This window comes from Salmo trutta, chromosome 40 (assembly GCF_901001165.1).
Source record: "Salmo trutta chromosome 40, fSalTru1.1, whole genome shotgun sequence".
In the NCBI taxonomy this organism is placed as follows: domain Eukaryota; kingdom Metazoa; phylum Chordata; class Actinopteri; order Salmoniformes; family Salmonidae; genus Salmo; species Salmo trutta.
Window position 1 is genome coordinate 14,859,112 of NC_042996.1, and position 18,722 is coordinate 14,877,833.

Here is an 18,722-nt window from a genome sequence, read left to right on the forward strand (position 1 = left end):
ATATAAGCCCGGCACAAAGCATTGTAGACGAGAGGGTTGGTTGCCTGGTTAAACACGCATCACACAACACTAGGCCTCTGGGGCTGAATCACTGGCATTCACTGCTCTCCAGTGCTTTAAGACAGACAGATATACACTGAGTGTACAAAACAGGCTCTTTCCATGACATAGACTGACTGACCAGGTGAATGCAAGTGAAAGCTATGATCCCTTATTGATGTCACCTGTTAAATCCACTTTAGTCAGTTTAGATGAAGGGGAGGAGACGGGTTAAAGAAGGGTTTTTAAGCCTTGAGACAATGGTGCCCCACAGTGGAGCTGTCATAATACCCATAAAACCTAACAGTCAAACAGGGAAATGGTTCCAATTGTTTTTCCACCATAAATCTCTCCCATAGGGGATTTTATAAACACTTAAAATAAGGGCTGTGTTTTGTGTAGGCTTACCCTGGCATGACCTTGTCCTAGAGAAATTTACACGGTTATCAAAACGTCACGCCAGGGTAAGCCTACACTAAACACAGCCCTTATTCTAAAAACCCCTATGGGGAAAATTAATGGTGGAAAAACGATTGGCACCATTTCCCTGTTTGACCTCTAGATTTTCTGGGTATTATGACTCATACTGTGGTACTCTATAGAGACATGGATTGTGTATGTGTGCCATTGAGGTTGAATGGGCAAGAAAAAATATCGAAGTGCCTTTGAATGGGATATGGTAGTAGGTGCCAGGTGCACCGGTTTGTGTCAAAAACTGCAACGCTGCTGGGTTTTTCATGCTCAACATTTACCCGTGTGTATCAAGAATGGCCCACCACCCAAAGGACATCCAGCCAACTACACACAACTGTGGGAAGCATTGGAGTCAACATGGGCCAGCATCCTTGTGGAACACTTTCGACACCTTTTGTAGAGTCCACGCCCCAGTAAATTGAGGCTGTTCTGAGGGCAAAAGGGGGTGCAACTCAATATTAGGAAGGTGTTCCTAATGTTTTGTACACTCAGTGTATAGGCTCACAGGACTTGACCGTTCAGAATTGAGTAGGCTCATCCGTTCATCCCCCCCAACCTATATCTTACGAACTGTTAACATCACATGCCAAAGCCAGTCTTCATGATTGCGCACCATTTTCAATGCAACTTTTGTAGATAATATTGTATCATACAGTATTGTGCGGTATAGTTATATTTTATGGTGGAGCTGTAATTGAGATATGAGTATAGGGATTTCTGTTATAGAGCTGATCGTGGGCCCCTTGATGGGAGGGCTGATCGTGGGCCCCTTGATGGGAGGGCTGATCGTGGGCCCCTTGATGGGAGGGCTGATCGTGGGTACCTTGATGGGAGGGCTGATCGTGGGCACCTTGATGGGAGGGCTGATCGTGGGCACCTTGATGGGAGGGCTGATCGTGGGTACCTTGATGGGAGGGCTGATCGTGGGCCCCTTGATGGGAGGGCTGATCGTGGGCACCTTGATGGGAGGGCTGATCGTGGGCACCTTGATGGGAGGGCTGATCGTGGGCACCTTGATGGGAGGCTGATCGTGGGCACTTGAGGGGGCTGATCGTGGGCACCTTGATGGGAGGGCTGATCGTGGGCACCTTGATGGGAGGGCTGATCGTGGGCACCTTGATGGGAGGGCTGATCGTGGGCACCTTGATGGGAGGGCTGATCGTGGGCTAGTTGATGGGAGGGCTGATCGTGGGCACCTTGATGGGAGGGCTGATCGTGGGCACCTTGATGGGCTGGCTGATCGTGGGCACCTTGATGGGCTGGCTGATCGTGGGCACCTTGATGGGCTGGCTGATCGTGGGCACCTTGATGGGCTGGCTGATCGTGGGCACCTTGATGGGCTGGCTGATCGTGGGCACCTTGATGGGCTATCTTCCACAGTGAATGTATTTGATGGAGGGATGTTTTGAGTGTGCTGAGGTCAGAGCAGAGATTTGTGCATGGGGACATTGGGAACAGAACAGTTACTGCTGGGAGGACAATGCAGGCCAGGGAGATTGGAGATTAATTTTATATGAGAGGCCCTGGTAATCTGGGCTGTGTTTAATCTCAGTTTTGGGGATTGGAATGATGATGCTGGCTCCCTGCTGTTTCTGGGTATTTTTGAAAACCAAATGTGTGGGTGGGTGGGTGGGTGAGTGTGTGTGTGTGTGTGTGAATGGTTTGTGCATGCGTTTGTGGTGCATTTGTTTTCTCTAAGTAGAACACATTCTGCATTTTGATGCAAGACCTTTTTTTTATTCACACTTTAGTTGATCAGTTTGCTAATTCTGAGATGTTTTGTCCTGAATGCTAAAAAGCTGTTAAGCTCCAATTAAAATGAAGATGCTACATTAACCTCATAGCAAAGTTTATGACTCTAGAGGAAAGGGGGAGCGAGGGAGAGAAGGACAGTGAAAGGGAGAAAGAAAAACTCTAGAGTCTCAGTGGCTGATAGTCTCCATCCCGTAAGTCCTAAAACATGGCACATTTAATCAGCTCTAATGAGAGCAGCTTTGTAGATTTAGCTTCTCCTTCTTTTTTAAGTCATTTAATCATGCACCGTTCCTCTCCATACCCCCCCCCCCCCCCCTCCAGCACCTGTTCTAACTCCCACCTCCTATCTGAGCAATGCCTGTATAATGATACATCTCTATCTGAGCAGCGTGTGATACAATTAGCCAGTTAGCTATATGAGACCATACAGGAGCTGTTCTATATCAGACCGGCCAAGAGCTCCATCTCATCTGCATTCAATCTCATACTCCTCTTTTTCTATCTCTCCTTCTCTCTCACTGTCGTATTACTAGCACATGCACGCACACACACACACACATGCTCGTTCTTGGCTGCTTCATTTCTGTTTTTCTCTCACTGCGTCCCTCTCTCTCGCCTTCCTCTCTCACTCTCTCCATCCCAGCTCTCTTTGAATTTGTGTGTGTGTGTGGTGTTAGTGTGGAGCTTGGCAGTGATGACGGTAGTTCGGCGGTGTATAATTGTCCTTGCTCTGGTTTGTGTGGTTCTCTGTCTGTCTGTCTCTCTCTCTAACATGGAGCATTGAGTCCAGTCACAGTCTAAAGAGACATTTCTGTTCTGCTGTGCCCTGTTTGATTAAAATGGAATTGAACAGACGTCTTTCACCCGCCCAAACCAACGGCCGGAGAGATGAAATTATCCCCTTCTTTCTCTCTGTGTGTGTGTGTGTGTGTGTGTGTGCCTCAGCTCTCAGGCTTACCCAGTTACACAAAAGGGAAGGCGTTCAGTCTAAATGTCATTTATTGCACCGAGCCCCTCTATTCAGACACCTTACATCTGCAGCAGTGGTTGGTCCTTTGTCACACCGCGGGGTGGGTGGTTCTCTAGATGGATCTGAAGTCTACACGTCAGGTATGTTGTGGTGCGTACAGGGCTCGAGTAATGGCAGGCAAACATCAGACAAAATCAAAGTTGCACTTCTGAAGTGCTGTAGCGCTTCCATAAAGGCTCTTCACGTTCATACTCCCAGTACCTCATGGGAAAGGTTAGAACCCAACAAATATCATTCTGGCTTTTTGAAGTTGTCTCATGCAAATGTATTTCAGCAGCAGTTGTCATCAGCATGTCTCCCTTGCAATCAGGATTTAATTGTAGACGGTTGTTTTGTCAGGGCCATTTCCATCGAAAAGGACCCATGAGCACCAACATTTATAGTTTTTATAGGAGCTTGTCATATGAAAGCTAAGAGTCTATATTTTTGGGAAATGAAGGCATACATACATTTTTCAACCATTTTCCATCTTAAAAATTTGGCAAAAGTACTGTCTGATTTGTGGTCAAACAGATGGAAAAGGGGTCTTAGTAAACATCTACCAGAAAGTCTTAAAAGGCATCATAAATACACAGTAATGTTGAGTTAAAGAGCCCTGCCAACTAATATCAACACTTGTATTTCATTTTGGAGAAATTGTTTATCTTCTGTAAATTTAAGAAATTTTGCCTTGTGTCTTGTAATTCCGTTACCAAAAACCCACATATCTTTGTGGTCAAACCAAGGATGAGTCTGAGTCTGGACTCTCTCTCACTCACTCACTCACTCACTCACTCACTCACTCACTCACTCACTCTCTAGTTAATGTCACCTCTCCCAGATCTTACTGACACCTACCTATGACCCCCCCTCGCTTTCCATTTACTGTAACCAGCAGCCTCACCTACTGAGCACCGACACTGTACGCTGAAAAGTAGTCAATTTGTTCAGTCCACCCTGGCCTTGATTTTAGTGTCCACAAACTGACCGGACTGGAACAAATCTAAACCTTATAGACGTACTGTATGTTTCATAAGTTTGGATAGTACAGTACAGTGATTAGAACACAGTACAATACAGCACTGAATACAGTACTGTACAGTCAGTACAGTGCAGTAAAGAAAAGTATAGTACTGTAGAATATAGTGTACTCTACTTTACTGTAATGTACTGTACTCTACTGTGTTGTGATATCCAAACTTGTCAAACATGAAGAGAATGACATTCATATCCATAATTATGCATTTCTGTGTAGTACAGATCTGGGACCCATAATGTATTTTTGTATTTATTAGGGATCCCCATTAGCTGCTGCCATTAGCTGCTGATCCCCATTAGCTGCTGAGTTCCATGTAGTCATTGCTCTATGCAGTACTGTGCACTTCCTAAAGTCTGTTCTTGACTTGTGGATTGTGAAGAGACCTCTGGTGTGGAGTATGCATGGATGTCTGAGCTGTGTGCTAGTAGTATAAGGAGAGTCCTTGATGCATTCAGCATGTCACCACTTCTTACAAAAACATGTAGTGATGAAGTCAATCTCTCCTCCATTTTGAGCCATGAGAGATTTAGATGAATATTATTGTTAGCTCTCCATGTACTTTTAAAGGACAGCCGTGCTGCCCTGTTCTGAGCCAATTTCAATTTTCCTAAGTCCTTTTTTGTGGCACCTGACCACACGACTGAACAGTAGTCCAGGTGCGACAACTAAGGCATGGGGGACCTGCCTTGTTGATAGTGTTGTTAAGGCAGAGCAGTGCTTTATTATGGACAGACTTCTCCCCATCTTAGCTACTGTTGTATCAACATGTTTTGACCATAACAGTTTACAATCCAGGGTTACTCCAAGCATTTAGTCACCTTAACTTTCTCAATTTCCACATTATTCATTACAAGATTTAGTTGAGGTTTAGTGAATGATTTGTCCCAAATACAATGCTTCTAGTTTTTGTAATATTTATGACTTATTCTTTGCCACCCATTCTGGAACTAACTGCAGCTCTTTATTCATTGTTGCAGTGATTTTACTCGCTGTAGTGAATAGTGTTGAGTCATCATTACTCAAAGCCAGTGGCATGTCATTAGTGAAGATTGAAAAAAAGCAAGGGGCCTAAACAGCTACCCTGGGGATTTCCTGATTCTACCTGGATTATGTTGGCACGGCTTCCATTAAAGAACACCCTCTGTGTTCTTTAGACAGGCAACTCTTTATCCACAATATAGCAGGGGGTGTAAAGCCATAACACATACGTTTTTCCAGCAGCAAACTATGATCGATAATGTCAAAAGCCGCACTGAAGTCTAACAAAACAGCCCCCCACAATCTTTTTATCATAATGTCAGCCAATCATCATTCATTTGTGTAAGTGCCCTGCTTCTTGAATGTCCTTCCCTATAAGCGTGCTGAAAGTCTGTTGTCAATTTGTTTACAGTAAATAGCATTGTATCTGGTCAAACACAATTGTTTTCCAAACTTTACTAAGGTTTGGTAATGGGCTGATTGGTTGGCTATTTGAGCCAGTAAAGGGGCTTTACTATTCTTGGGTAGAGGAATGACATTTGCTTCCCTCCAGGTCTGAGGTCACACACTTTTTAGTAGGCTTAGGTTTGAAGATATGGGAAATAGGAGTGGCAAATGTTCGCTGTTATTCTCAGTAATTTTCCATCCAGATTGTCAGACCCCAGTGGCTTGTCATTGTTGATAGACCATTTTTTCACCTCTTCCACATTAAATTTCCGGAATTCAAAATTACAATGCTTGTCTTTCATAATTGTATAAGTTATACTTGAATGTGTAGTGTTAGGCATGACATGCCAGCAACAAATGCTAATATTTCCAATTACTTTAATGATTTATTTCATTGGCAAGATCAGTGGGTTTTGTGATTTAATGATGCAGCTGAGTTTGCCTTTTGTCCATCATTTCATTTTAGGTGCTCCAAAGCTTTTTACTATCATTCTTTATATCTTTTATCTTTGTTTCACAGTATAGTTCCTTCTTTTTATTCAGTTAAGTCACATGATTTCTCAATTTGCAGTACATTTGCCAATCGGTTGTGCAGACAGATTTATTTTCCATTTCTTTTAGTGTTATTCTCTCAACCGTAACATTTTTCAATTCCTCATCAATCCACAGGGATTTAACAGTTTTTACAGTAATTTTCTTTGTTTGCATGCTTATTAGTAACTGGAACAAGCAATTTCATAAATGTGTCAAGTGCAGCGTCTGGTTGCTCCTCATTACACACCACAGACCAGCAAATATTCTTTACATCAACATATGAATCATGACAAAACTTCTTGTATGACCTCTTATACTCTATAATAGGCCCAGCCTTTGGAACTTGTGTTTTCCTTGATATGGCTACTATTGTGATCACTACATCCAATGGATTTGGATACTGCTTCAAAGCAAATGTCTGCAACATTAGTAAGGATGTGATCAATACATGTTTATGATTTTATTCCTGTTTGTAAGTACCCTGGTAGGTTGACTGATAACCAGGTTGCAGGCACTGGTTACAGTTTGAAGCTTTTTCTTGAGTGGGCAGCTTGATGAAAGCCAGTCAATATTTAAATCACCCAGAAAATATACCTCTCTGTTGATATCACTTACATTATTAAGCATTTCACACATGTTATCCAGATACTGACTGTTAGCACTTGGTCTATTGCAGCTTCCCACAACAATGGGCTTTAGGTGTTATTCCGTTATCGGGTGTAAAATCTACTTCACTTACTATAGTTCAATAACCAAAAGAGAATTGTTCAAATTCAAGGTAGCATGTCATATCTGACTACCAATTCTTTCTGCAGACATATTTGAATCTTAATTTGGAGCAAATGTGTTAGATTTTGGAGAACTTGGTTGAATAGAAACCGGAGATAGATTCCGTTACAAAAGTTAGCCTCTGCACAGTTCTTCCACTAAATTCGTTTTTGTAAAATTCTCAGTGGAAATTGTTAAAAGTAGTCCTTGTACATAGATGTGTATTGTATGTTAAACCTTTGAAATCAATGGTTATTGTTTGGCATACATTTTAAAGTGAGAACTGAGTAAAAGTGTAATTCCGTTCCCATGGAATTGCCACCAGTCTGTGTAGTCAGCTGTACACTAACAACTGAACCCTTCAACCGAAGAACCATATATCTCAGTTTTGGAAAATGTTAGTGATATGATATTACTCGATTGTATAGTGGATATGAATCAGAAGTTAATATTCCATACAGACTATAAATAGACATGTACAATACATGTCCATGCTAGTTGACAACTCTGGACATTACAGTGAACTTATAGTAAGATACAAAATCAAAGTGGGCGCTGGTGAGCAGCGCTCCAATCCAGGGAGAACAATTTACTATTAATACCTAACCAACACCTCCCCACCGTGTTAATTTTGCAATATTTAATTTGGTATCGAACCCAATTTTACAAATCTGGCTTTTTGTTCCTGAAATTTTGGCCTTTTAATTGTAAAATGTCGAGATAATGGTCGCGGGCCACAAAGGAGAAGGCCTCTGCTGAAGCCTTGCGCTCACCTGACACGGACTCTGATTCCCCCCGACCTAGCCATGGTAATGGTGGCTATCCTTACATCTGAACAGACTGTGCTGGCTAAGGTGGAGTCATTATCCACTGAACTATCCTCACAAATAGCTATTCTTGCCAACATAAAGATCGACTCCGTTAACAAAGACTTGGCGAGACATGACACCTGTCTGAATAGCCTGGAAGATGGCACAAATATTTACTCCGACAAAGTGGTGACACTGGAAGAGCAAGTCACCCGGCTATCATCAGATGTCGTCAAACTTACTTCCAAGGTTGAGGATCTCGAGAACAGACAGCGCCGGGGGAACGGTCACATTTTTGGCATGAGAGAGGGACTCGAGACGCCCACAACATTGACCGTGTGCACAGAAGCATACAGTCCGCACCGAAGAATGGGGAGCCGCCCAGACCCATAGTAGTTCAATTCCACTACCTTCAAGAGAAGGAGTATGTCTTCCGTAAGGCAGCGCGAGTGGTTCCCATCACCCACGACGGCCAGAATCTCTTCCGTAGGTGTAAACTTGATTATGTTTGCCCTGGATAGAGATCTACCGAGGTTCAGTTTAACATGGAAGGTAGCATTTTGCTCTAGTCTAGGAGAGGTAGATGCAGACTTCCAACAGGGGGAAGGCCAGCATCGGGGTTCAAGGTTTTCTTCTGGGTATTTTGTTGTTTTTATCTGTTTTTCTTCTTTTATTTATGTTTTATTACTCTAACCTTTCAGCACACTGGCCATGTGATCGTACTAACATTCATTTCTGATTACTATGACTATGCCTAATTCACATACTCTAGGCTCCACATGCTTTATCAGCTGGAACGTGAAAGGAATTAACCAGGTGGCCAAGTGTAGCCGAGTGTATGCTCATCTTAAATCCTTAAGTCCGAACATTGTTTTTCTCCAAGAGACCCATCTCCGGTCCAGCGACCATGATAAACTAAAGAGAGGATGGGTAGACCAAATACTTCACTCCAACTTTGGTGCTAAGCCCAGAGGGGCAGCCATCCTTATCAGAAAAGGCACCCCGTTTGTCTCCTCCAAAGTAATTTCAGATACTAATGGCAGATATAGTGATGGGGAAATTGTTTAGCACACAGGTTATTCTGCCTAACCTATATGGTCCTGATTGGGATGACGCTCAATTTTTATCTGACGTCATCGCAACATTTCCCGACCTTAACTCTCGTCATTTGATATTGGCCGGAGATTTCAATTGTGTATCGCATCCAAGTCTAGACACATCCAGACCGAAGCCCAACAATGTAATTTCAAAATCAGGCAAAACTAATTTCTAGAATCCTATAATTTGTCTGATCCATGGAGGAGGTGCAATCCCACTGCTAAACAGTACTTATTTTTTTTCTCCAGTTCACCGCTCATACGCTAGGATTAATTTTTTCCTACTGGACAATAGAATTCTTTCTTTTGTAACTAATAGCCAATATCATAGCATTGTAATCTCTGACCATAGTCCTGTCCAGCTAGATATCCGCTTTCCGGACAGTACTGTGCCACTACTACTATCCTGTAGTGCGTTTCAAAAATACATAACGACTCACATTGTTGTCTTTTTACTGATCAACTGCACCCCTGACGTGTCTCACTGTGTGGGAGCCATTAAAAGCTTATCTAAGGGGCCAAATTATTTCATACACAGCGTATGACAACAAACAGCGCACCAAACACTTATCGGAGCTATCTCAACTCATTCTAGATGTGGACAACAGATATGCCTCTTCTCCGACTCCTGAACTCTACAAAGAGAGACTGTCAAATTCAGATTGGTGTAGCAATCTTTCCACCAAACAAACGGAGCGGCTTCTGTTTAAGTCGAGGCAAAAATTCTATGAACACTAAGAGAAAGCTGGCAAGTTCTCACCATCTTTGACAATCCGCTGCTAGTAGCGCCATACCTTTCCAATTGACCTGTCCGGGGTATCCTGGAAGGATATTGACCTCAGCCCATCAGTAGAGGATGCCTGGTTATTTTTTTTAAATGCCTTCCTCACCATCTTAAATAAGCATGCCCCATTCAAGAAATGTAGAACCAGGAACCAATATAGCCCTTGGTTCTCTCCAGACCTGACTGCCCTAAACCAACACAAAAACATCCTGTGGCGTTCTGCATTAGCATCGAACAGCCCCCGTGATATGCAACTTTTCAGGGAAGTTAGAAACCAATACACACAGGCACTTAGAAAAGCCAAGGCTAGCTTTTTCAAGCAGAAATTTGCTTCCTGCAACACAAACTCAAAAAAGTTCTGGGACACTGTAAAGTCCATATAGAATAAGAACACCTCCAGCTGCCCACTGCACTGGGGATAGGAGACTCTGTCACCTCTGATAAATCCACTATAATTGAGAATTTCAATAAGCATTTTTCTACGGCTGCCATGCTTTCCACCTGGCTACCCCTACCGTGGTCAACAACACTGCACCCCCCCACAGCTACTCGCCCAAGCCTTCCCCATTTCTCCTTTTCCCAAATCCAGTCAGCTGATGTTCTGAAAGAGCTGCAAAATCTGGACCCCTACAAATCATCCGGGCTAGACAATCTGGACCCTTTCTTTCTGAAATTATCTGCCGAAATTGTTGCAACCCCTATTACTAGCCTGTTCAACCTCTCTTTCGTGTCGTCTGAGATTCCAAAAGATTGGAAAGTAGCTGCTGTCATCCCCCTCTTCAAAGGAGGGGACACTCTTGACCCAAACTGCTACAGACCTATATATATCCAACATTGTCTTTCTAAGGTCTTCGAAAGCCAAGTCAACAAACAGATTACCGACCATTTTGAATCCCACCACACCTTCTCCGCTATGCAATCTGGTTTCAGAGCTGGTCATGGGTGCACCTCAGCCACGCTCAAGGTCCTAAATGATATCATAATCGCCATCGATAAGAAACAATACTGTGCTGCCGTATTCATTGACCTGGCCAAGGCTTTCGGCTCTGTCAATCACCACATCCTCATCGGCAGACTCAATAGCCTTGGTTTCTCAAATGATTGCCTCGCCTGGTTCACCAACTACTTCTCTGATAGAGTTCAATGTATCAAATCGGAGGGCCTGTTGTCCGGACCTCTGGCAGTCTCTATGGGTGTGCCACAGGGTTCAATTCTTGGGCCAACTCTTTTCTCTGTATACATCAATGATGTCGCTCTTGCTGCTGGTGAGTCTCTGATCCACCTCTATGCAGGCGACACCATGCGACCTGTACGCTCTCGTTGGTTGGCCCTCGCTTCATACTCGTCGCCAAACCCACTGGCTACAGGTTATCTACAAGTCTCTGCTAGGTAAAGCCCCGCCTTATCTCAGCTCACTGGTCACCATAGCAGCACCCACCTGTAGCATGCGCTCCAGCAGGTATATCTCTCTGGTCACCCCCAAAGCCAATTCCTCCTTCGGCCGCCTCTCCTTCCAGTTCTTTGCTGCCAATGACTGGAACGAACTACAAAAATCTCCGAAACTGGAAACACTTATCTCCCTCACTATCTTTAAGCACCAGCTGTCAGAGCAGCTCACAGATCACTGCACCTGTACATAGCCCATCTATAATTTAGCCCAAACAACTACCTCTTCCCCTACTGTATTTATTTATTTATTTATTTATTTAGCTCCTTTGCACCCCATTATTTCTACTTTGCACTTTCTTCTACTACAAATGTACTATTCCAGTGTTTTACTTGCTATATTGTATTTACTTTGCCACCATGGCCTTTTTTGCCTTTACCTCCCTTATCTCACCTCATTTGCTCACATTGTATACAGACTTATTTTTCTACTGTATTATTGACTGTATGTTTGTTTTACTCCATGTGTAACTCTGTGTTATTGTGTGTGTCGAACTGCTTTGCTTTATCTTGGCCAGGTCGCAATTGTAAATGAGAACTTGTTCTCAACTTGCCTACCTGGTTAAATAAAGGTGAAATAAATAAATAAATACCTGAAATCTGTGTTGCATCTGATTTAACTTCTACCAATCCCAAGGAAATCAACAATCAATTTAAGCAATTCTGTTCTACTCTACTCGTCAGAGGCTCTTCCTGACACACCTCGTATGCCTGCATTTCTAGACCATCTGGACATCCCCTGTCTCAATTCAAATGAATAAACCAACATGGATGCCTCAATAAGTGATGATGAAGCTACTCTGGCAATCCAGTCCATGCAGAGCGGTAAAGCCCCTGGGCCTGATGGCCTCCCTATTGAATTTTATAAAGCTTTCTTTAAATTATCCTCTATCCTCAGCTCAATGTACAATGAAATCATTTCTAGTCAGAAACTGCCACAGACACTTACCCAGGCGACTATTTCGGTTTTGCTTAAAAAAGACTAGAATTCCCTAGATTGTGGTTCATACCGCCCTGTAAGCCTTTTTGTGCTGCGATTTTATAAAATTCTCACTGAGGTCATTTCATGCCGTTTAGAAACTGATGCCTAATATAATTAACTCTGACCAAACCGGATTTCTCTCAGGTAGGTAATCTTTCTATAATATGCGCTGGCGATGTTAATGTTCTTTATTCTGCCCACTAAACTCTACAGCCAGAGGTTATCTCTCTTGATACTGAGAAGGCTTTCGACTGGGTTGAGTGGGAATATCTATTTACAGTACTAGAGAGATTTGGGTTTGGCCCGTCATTCCTTTCCTGGATTAAGATTTCGTCCCCAGTGGCTTCTATTCGCACCAATAGTGTTACCTCCAGCTACTTCCCTCTCCACAGAGGGGCCAGGCAGGGTTGCTGTTTATCCCCTTTCCTATTTGATATGGCTATTGATCCTCTTGCTATTGCCCTGCGTTCGGAGGAGAGGATTAAGGGAATACTAAGGAGCAACATAACTCTCAAGGTGTCCTTTTATGCAGACAATCTTTTATACATCTCTAACCCTGTGGAGTCTATACCCTATCTCTTGGACATGCTACAAGGTTTTGGGACATTCTCTGGTTATAAGTTAAACCTAACAAAAAGTGTGCTCCCCATTAATCAGTTGGCAGAAGGAATTGGGTATGCCAATTTCCCATTTAAGGTGGAGCATTAGGTCTTTACTTATTTGTGGATAAAGGTCACACTCATTTAAGGCTCTGTTTAAACATAACTTCAAAACACTCCTGGAGCGCACTGAGCAGGATTTCACAAGATGGTCGTCTCTTTCCATTTCATTAACAGTTCACATTAATTCTGTTAAAATGACTGTACTACCTAGGTTTTTCTACTTATTCCAAATTATTCCCATTTTTCTGCCAAAGTTGATGTTCAAACAACTGGACAGCTGCATTTCCAACTTCATTTGAAATAAGTCAAATCCACAAATGAGAAAGGTATATCTAGAGAGACCTAAGCCTGCAGGCGGACTGGGCCTTCCCAGTTTTTACACTATTACTGGTCAGCAAATATATCTAAATGTGTTTATTGGTTTTCTACATTTGAAAACAAGGATGGTCCAACTTGGGCCATCATGGAGTTACAGTCAAGCCTTCCAACTTCTCCTGTGTCTCTCCTGTGCTCCCCACTGCCCATGAACCTTGGCACCCATGTTTTGGACCACATTTTTAAGAACTCCCTTAAAATTTGGGTCCAATTCCGAAGTCACTTTAGCCTTAAACAAGTGAGCGGCTTCTCTCCATTAACATCTAATCATCTCTTCCCAGCGTCACAGATTGACACGGCATTCCAGTTCTGGCATAGGAACGGTCTGGTGTTGTTTTTGTGACCTATTTGTTGACAACACATTCATCTCATTCGATACTCTGAGGGTTGACCATAATATTCCCAATACCCACTTTTTTAGATACCTGCAAACTCGCAGCTTGCCAAAAAACATTTCCCTTCATTTCCACTCGAGCCCACTAAGTGTCCAGTCGAGAGGTGCTTAGATCTTAACCCTTATCTGAAGGGCACAATCTCCAGATTATACGACATGATACAGAACATTAATCTGCCTTCCTTTGCAAATGACAAAATCTGCATGGGAGCAAGACATAGGTGGCGATCTCCCCGATGATGTATTGAACGTATCCACACATCATTTTGCATAAGGCATGGGCTTATTCAGTTTAAGGTTTTGCACCATCTCCATTACTCAAATGACAGATTGGCAGAAATATACCCAAATGTTGACCCCAAGTGTTTGAGATGCCACCAGAGTCCAGCGACTGTGGGACATTTATGTTTTGGTCATGCCAATCTTTGAGTGGCTTCTGGGACCTCATTTTTGAGGTATTCTCACGTGTGTAATACAACTGTTAGCCCCAACCCGGTCACTGACATTTTTGATGTACTTCCCCTAGACCAGAATGCTACCACGCATCAGGCAAATGCGACAGCTGCTAGCTCGCCGCCTTGTCCTCTTTCACTGGAAGTCTGCAAAGCCGCACTCCTTTATGAAGTGGGTTAAGGAGATGATGTCATCTCTGCCTCTGGAGAAGGTTAGGTACATTGTGCATGGGTCCCAACAAAAGTTTCACTTAACCTGGTCCCCATTAATACAATACATGGAGAGCCTGTCTTAGTGTAATTTGCGTAGTTTTGGTAAGCAGTCATGTCTGTTCTAGTGGCCATTTGTGCTGTTAAGAATTTTTATATAACTTTTTTTCTCCATTGTTTTTGTTTCTTACTGTTTGTTTCAGTTTTTCTTTCCTATTTAACTTACTTTTATAGATGCCTTGATGGATGGATGGATGGATGGATGGATGGATGGATGGGAGAATGAGGAATTGGGGGTTGTACTGTTTTTGTTATATCTGTATCTATAAATACTAAAATAAAGATACAAAATCAATGATCATCTAATAATGCAAAACGCTTCTGACACTTGCTCAGAGGAAGCCAAGCACTACAGCTTGCAGCTGAGCACAGGCATGGAATGGAATGACAATGGAGGCTTCTAGATATTGTAGTCACAGGAGGGTTAAAGCATCCACTCAATTGGCCCCCCTAATGCCACTGTTAATGGGGAAGCCACTAATCCTGCATGTCTGTATCAGTGTTATTGTGTCACTGTCACCTTGTGAGTCTATTATAGTTATCTCTCTCTGAGACAAAGACTCTCTCCTTTAGAGGAGAAACCCAGGATGTGTGTCTGATTTTGACAACTCTTGCCTTGGGAAAATATTTACACACACTCACACATGCATCATACAGCCGTGTGCATGTCTATCTGTGCGTGCTTCTCCCATGTGAGAGCCTATCTTTGTCTCTGTAGGAGAGATCACTTAGCGCCAGCATTATTCAATTGGGCCCCCGTTAACCAAGAAGACCTGCCACAATGGATATCTGTCTAAGAGTGACACTCACACTCTACACTGGCTGCAGGCTGCCCATGTAGTTTCCATTCAATGCAATCACAGACCCACTGGAGCCTCGCTGAGACAATTACCCAGGTTTATACACCTGAGGAAATGCAATCGCCCAATGTCGCCATCAACTGCAATAGCAGGGCCGAACTTGAACTGCATAACACCTAGTCAACCCCCAATAACACACACACACACACACTCAAAGCCCCTTTGTGTGTGAACACAGCTGGGGAGATGCTGTATTACACTATCCCTCTGCTCCCTGTCCAAATTTGTTTATAAAAAGAGAGATTTCCAGCCAATCGATGGGGTTGATACTATACTGTATGTGCCCTGTGGTGGCTCTATTCAACTCGCTTCCATCTCTGTTCTGTGTGAATGCTTTAAAGGTTGTCTTTGTTGTACTGCAGCACCGCCGTTCAGCTTTTCTCTTATTGGTCTCATTCACACCTACAGCTCTTTTCTGTCTCAAACCCACACACAGGATTCTCTCTCTCTATAAATTACAGGATTCACCCATGCTTGCCTCCCTCTCTTCTCTCCCATTTCTACTGTATGTCTCTATCTCCTGTTTCCTCTTCTTTCTCCTTCCCTGTCTTTTGTGGCCTTTTGGTTTCACGGTATGTGGTCAGTCTCTTTCCTTCTCCCTGGGCAGTGACTAAATCCACATTCATAGTATATAGAGATGGTGACCCAGTCCTAGCCTTCCTAATGGGACTGCTGCTTACACAGACCAGCGAGTGTGTGTGTGTGGGTGTGGGTGTGGGTGGGGGACCAGCTGGCTCTCGCAGCCCAGGGAGATGGGTGGAGGCTGGGTGACCTCGCCCTGGGTAAGAGGGGTTTCCTGTGTATGTGTGTGCTCCCAGGTCATGCTGGTAGGAGAGGGATTATGGTGGATTAGGGAGCAGGAGATCTTAGTACAGTTTGGAGCTCAGTTCAGACCCCTCTGTAAGGTGTGTAGCAGGTGTGTGCTCTCGCTTCATTCATTCATTCATGCACTGAGTAAAAGTGACATGACCAGCACCCAGCTTAATCACAGATCACTTGTTTTAATGTGTTTACAGTATTCTATAAGGCTGTGTGTGCTTTCATTAGCTTCAATGGGTCTGTTACTAGTTTCCATTGAGAATAAACCTTCTTCACATGAAGAGACCTGAACACCCGATAAGATCAGCTGCCAGTGTGACAGATGTGTGAGCAACTCAGCGAAAGGGCAGAGGGAGTGAGAGAAGAAGAGGAGGTGAGGTGTGGAGAAGGGAATAATCTTTTGGTGATAAACGTGAGAAGAATATAGGGGGGGGAGGATTCTAACAGAGAGAGAAATGGAGGAAGAGATGATAACGATGGAGGCTAGGACAAAGGAAGGAAAGAGAAGGACTGAGAAGGGAGATGTATGAGAATCATTTGTGCTTTACTGAACAATGCCTGGCTGTTATGTCTCTGGCAATAGTAATTGAAACGGGTGCGATACCGAGCGAACACTCTGAGACCATGATTTTGTGAATAATCGGCCAACCATCAAGTGGAATCAGAACTATCCAGTTTGTAATTGCGAATCACACATGAAAGGGTGTGTGTGTGTGTGTGTGTGTGTGTGTGTGTGTGTGTGTGCGCGCAGCATAGCGACAGGCCTGCATTGCTGTTTTATCTCTGCGTCAGGGTTTTTCGAGCTTTTCAGTGTAGTGTCAGATGGTGATGTCTTGGAGTCGGCGGTCATCAACAAATGGGGGCTTCTAAATGGCTCTAGTGCTATCTGGACTATAGCACTAAACACACACACACACACACACACTAAGATAGGTTGAATATTACCAAGGTTATATTAATAATGTATTACTGAAATTGTACACTTTCCAAAATTATGTTGTCATGCTTGTTGTGCCTTATGTAAAGGCCATCAGCAGAGTGAAATAGAAGGACAGAAAGGAGGGAGGAAAGGAAGTATGAATGAATTCATAACCAGCACCATGTCCCAAAGGCAGGAGAGACGAGAGCGGGATGAGGAGAGGCGGGGAACGGAAGAATAGAATAATAGTGGAGAGGAAGAGGGAGGACGTGTACCCTGTCTTTCCCCTCGTTCCTTCATTGCTGATTGACATATCAGCATGGACCATTAGTCAGCTGATGAATGAAAGCAAACCAGATATGAAATTTGATTTCCTACCGAGCTAACAAGAAGAACGCAGCAGGAAAACAAGGTGAGGGAGGGGCAGGGAGAGAAGGAGAGGAAGTGGGAAGATATATGGAGGAGAGAACATAGTGAGAATAAACATGAACTGTGGAGAGAGGGAGGAGAGAGAGAGAGAGAGAGAGACCAAGGGAACTGGGACAAAGGATAAGGAGGAGATCAAGAATATTATAGAGCGATTTGAACATGAAACAATGAGTGAAGGACAATGAGAGTGATAAATAAAGAGAAATGAGAGAGGGGGGGAGACAGCGATGGAGAGAGCGATAGAGTGATATCTGAGTGGCTGTGAAGTGTGTTAGAGATGGTGATATAGTGAGTGAGTGGTTTGGAGGGTTTCAGATGAGCTGGACAGAGAACAATGAGATTCATGGAGCTGAGACTGCATTAATGAACTAAGCTTCATCCAGCTCTCTCTAGCTCCCCTCTGCCACCTCTCTCTTGCTCTCTCATGGAAACCTTGTTAACTTGTTTTGCTGTTTCATGTCTGTGTTTAGTATCTGTACTTGTTGAACTGTCTTACACAATTGCTAATTGATTAATCAAATATTTTCTTTCTCTCTCTCCTAGCGGGGCGTTCTCTGAGGTGGTGTTGGCCCAGGAGAGGTCTACAGGGAAGATGTTTGCTGTGAAGTGTATCCCCAAGAAGGCCCTGAAGGGGAAAGAGAGCAGCATCGAGAACGAGATCAACGTGCTCCGCAAGTAAGTCTCCCACCTACCTACTCCTCCCTAACATCTGTTACCCTGGCGACCGAACGGAAACACCGCCACCCCTCACCACTGCGCATCACGCTCGCTTCCCTCCCACTACCCCCCATTCACTGTTATCTTTAGGTCAAGGTCCACAGACTCACACTGACAGAACAGGAGATTAAGGTAGGTAGCGACTATAGAAAACATCCTCTCTGTCTTCTATTTCTTTTGCTTAGAGACCTTGTGTCCTAAGCACTGATACTGTTCTGAATGTACCTTCTAATATTTTCTTCCAGTGAGGATCACATTATGCATTTTACACGTATTATTCATACATATTGTCAGGTAGCTGAGTAGAGACCTGTATGAACACACACACACACACACACACACACACACACACACACACACACACCAGGGGATAAAACCAAAGATATGCATCTCCACGTCACTGGATAATACAGTAATCCCTCTCCACTGCTTGTGTGTGTGTGTGTGTGTGTGTGTGTGTGTGGTCAGATATCACCTTGGATCTGGCCCAATGCTCAGTAGTTCCACAAGGTCTGACTTACTCACCCTCTCACTCACTCAGTCAGTCACTCACTGTCCAGAAGTAGGCGGCTACAGTATGTGTTGGTGTTATTATTGCAGTATACCATGCGTGTTCCCTAGGGACAGGAGAGACACCACTGACCCTGACAATATTCATGCGGGA

The 18,722-nt window shown here is 43.7% G+C and overlaps 1 protein-coding gene across 3 annotated transcripts in view; it reads left to right on the top strand.

The window, feature by feature from the left end:
• The window catches only part of LOC115180382 (calcium/calmodulin-dependent protein kinase type 1D-like), a 62,764-nt gene that overhangs the window by 20,783 nt on the left and 23,259 nt on the right, over window positions 1-18,722 (top strand). For 2 of the 3 annotated variants that reach the window (XM_029742434.1, XM_029742432.1), the window contains exon 2: window positions 17,885-18,016. In XM_029742434.1, coding sequence (XP_029598294.1) covers window positions 17,934-18,016 — 83 coding nt within the window. In that variant the 5' untranslated portion in view covers window positions 17,885-17,933. Of the gene's footprint in view, window positions 1-17,305; window positions 17,325-17,884; window positions 18,017-18,722 lie in introns of those variants that run through there. The other variant, XM_029742433.1, reaches the window with a different exon arrangement.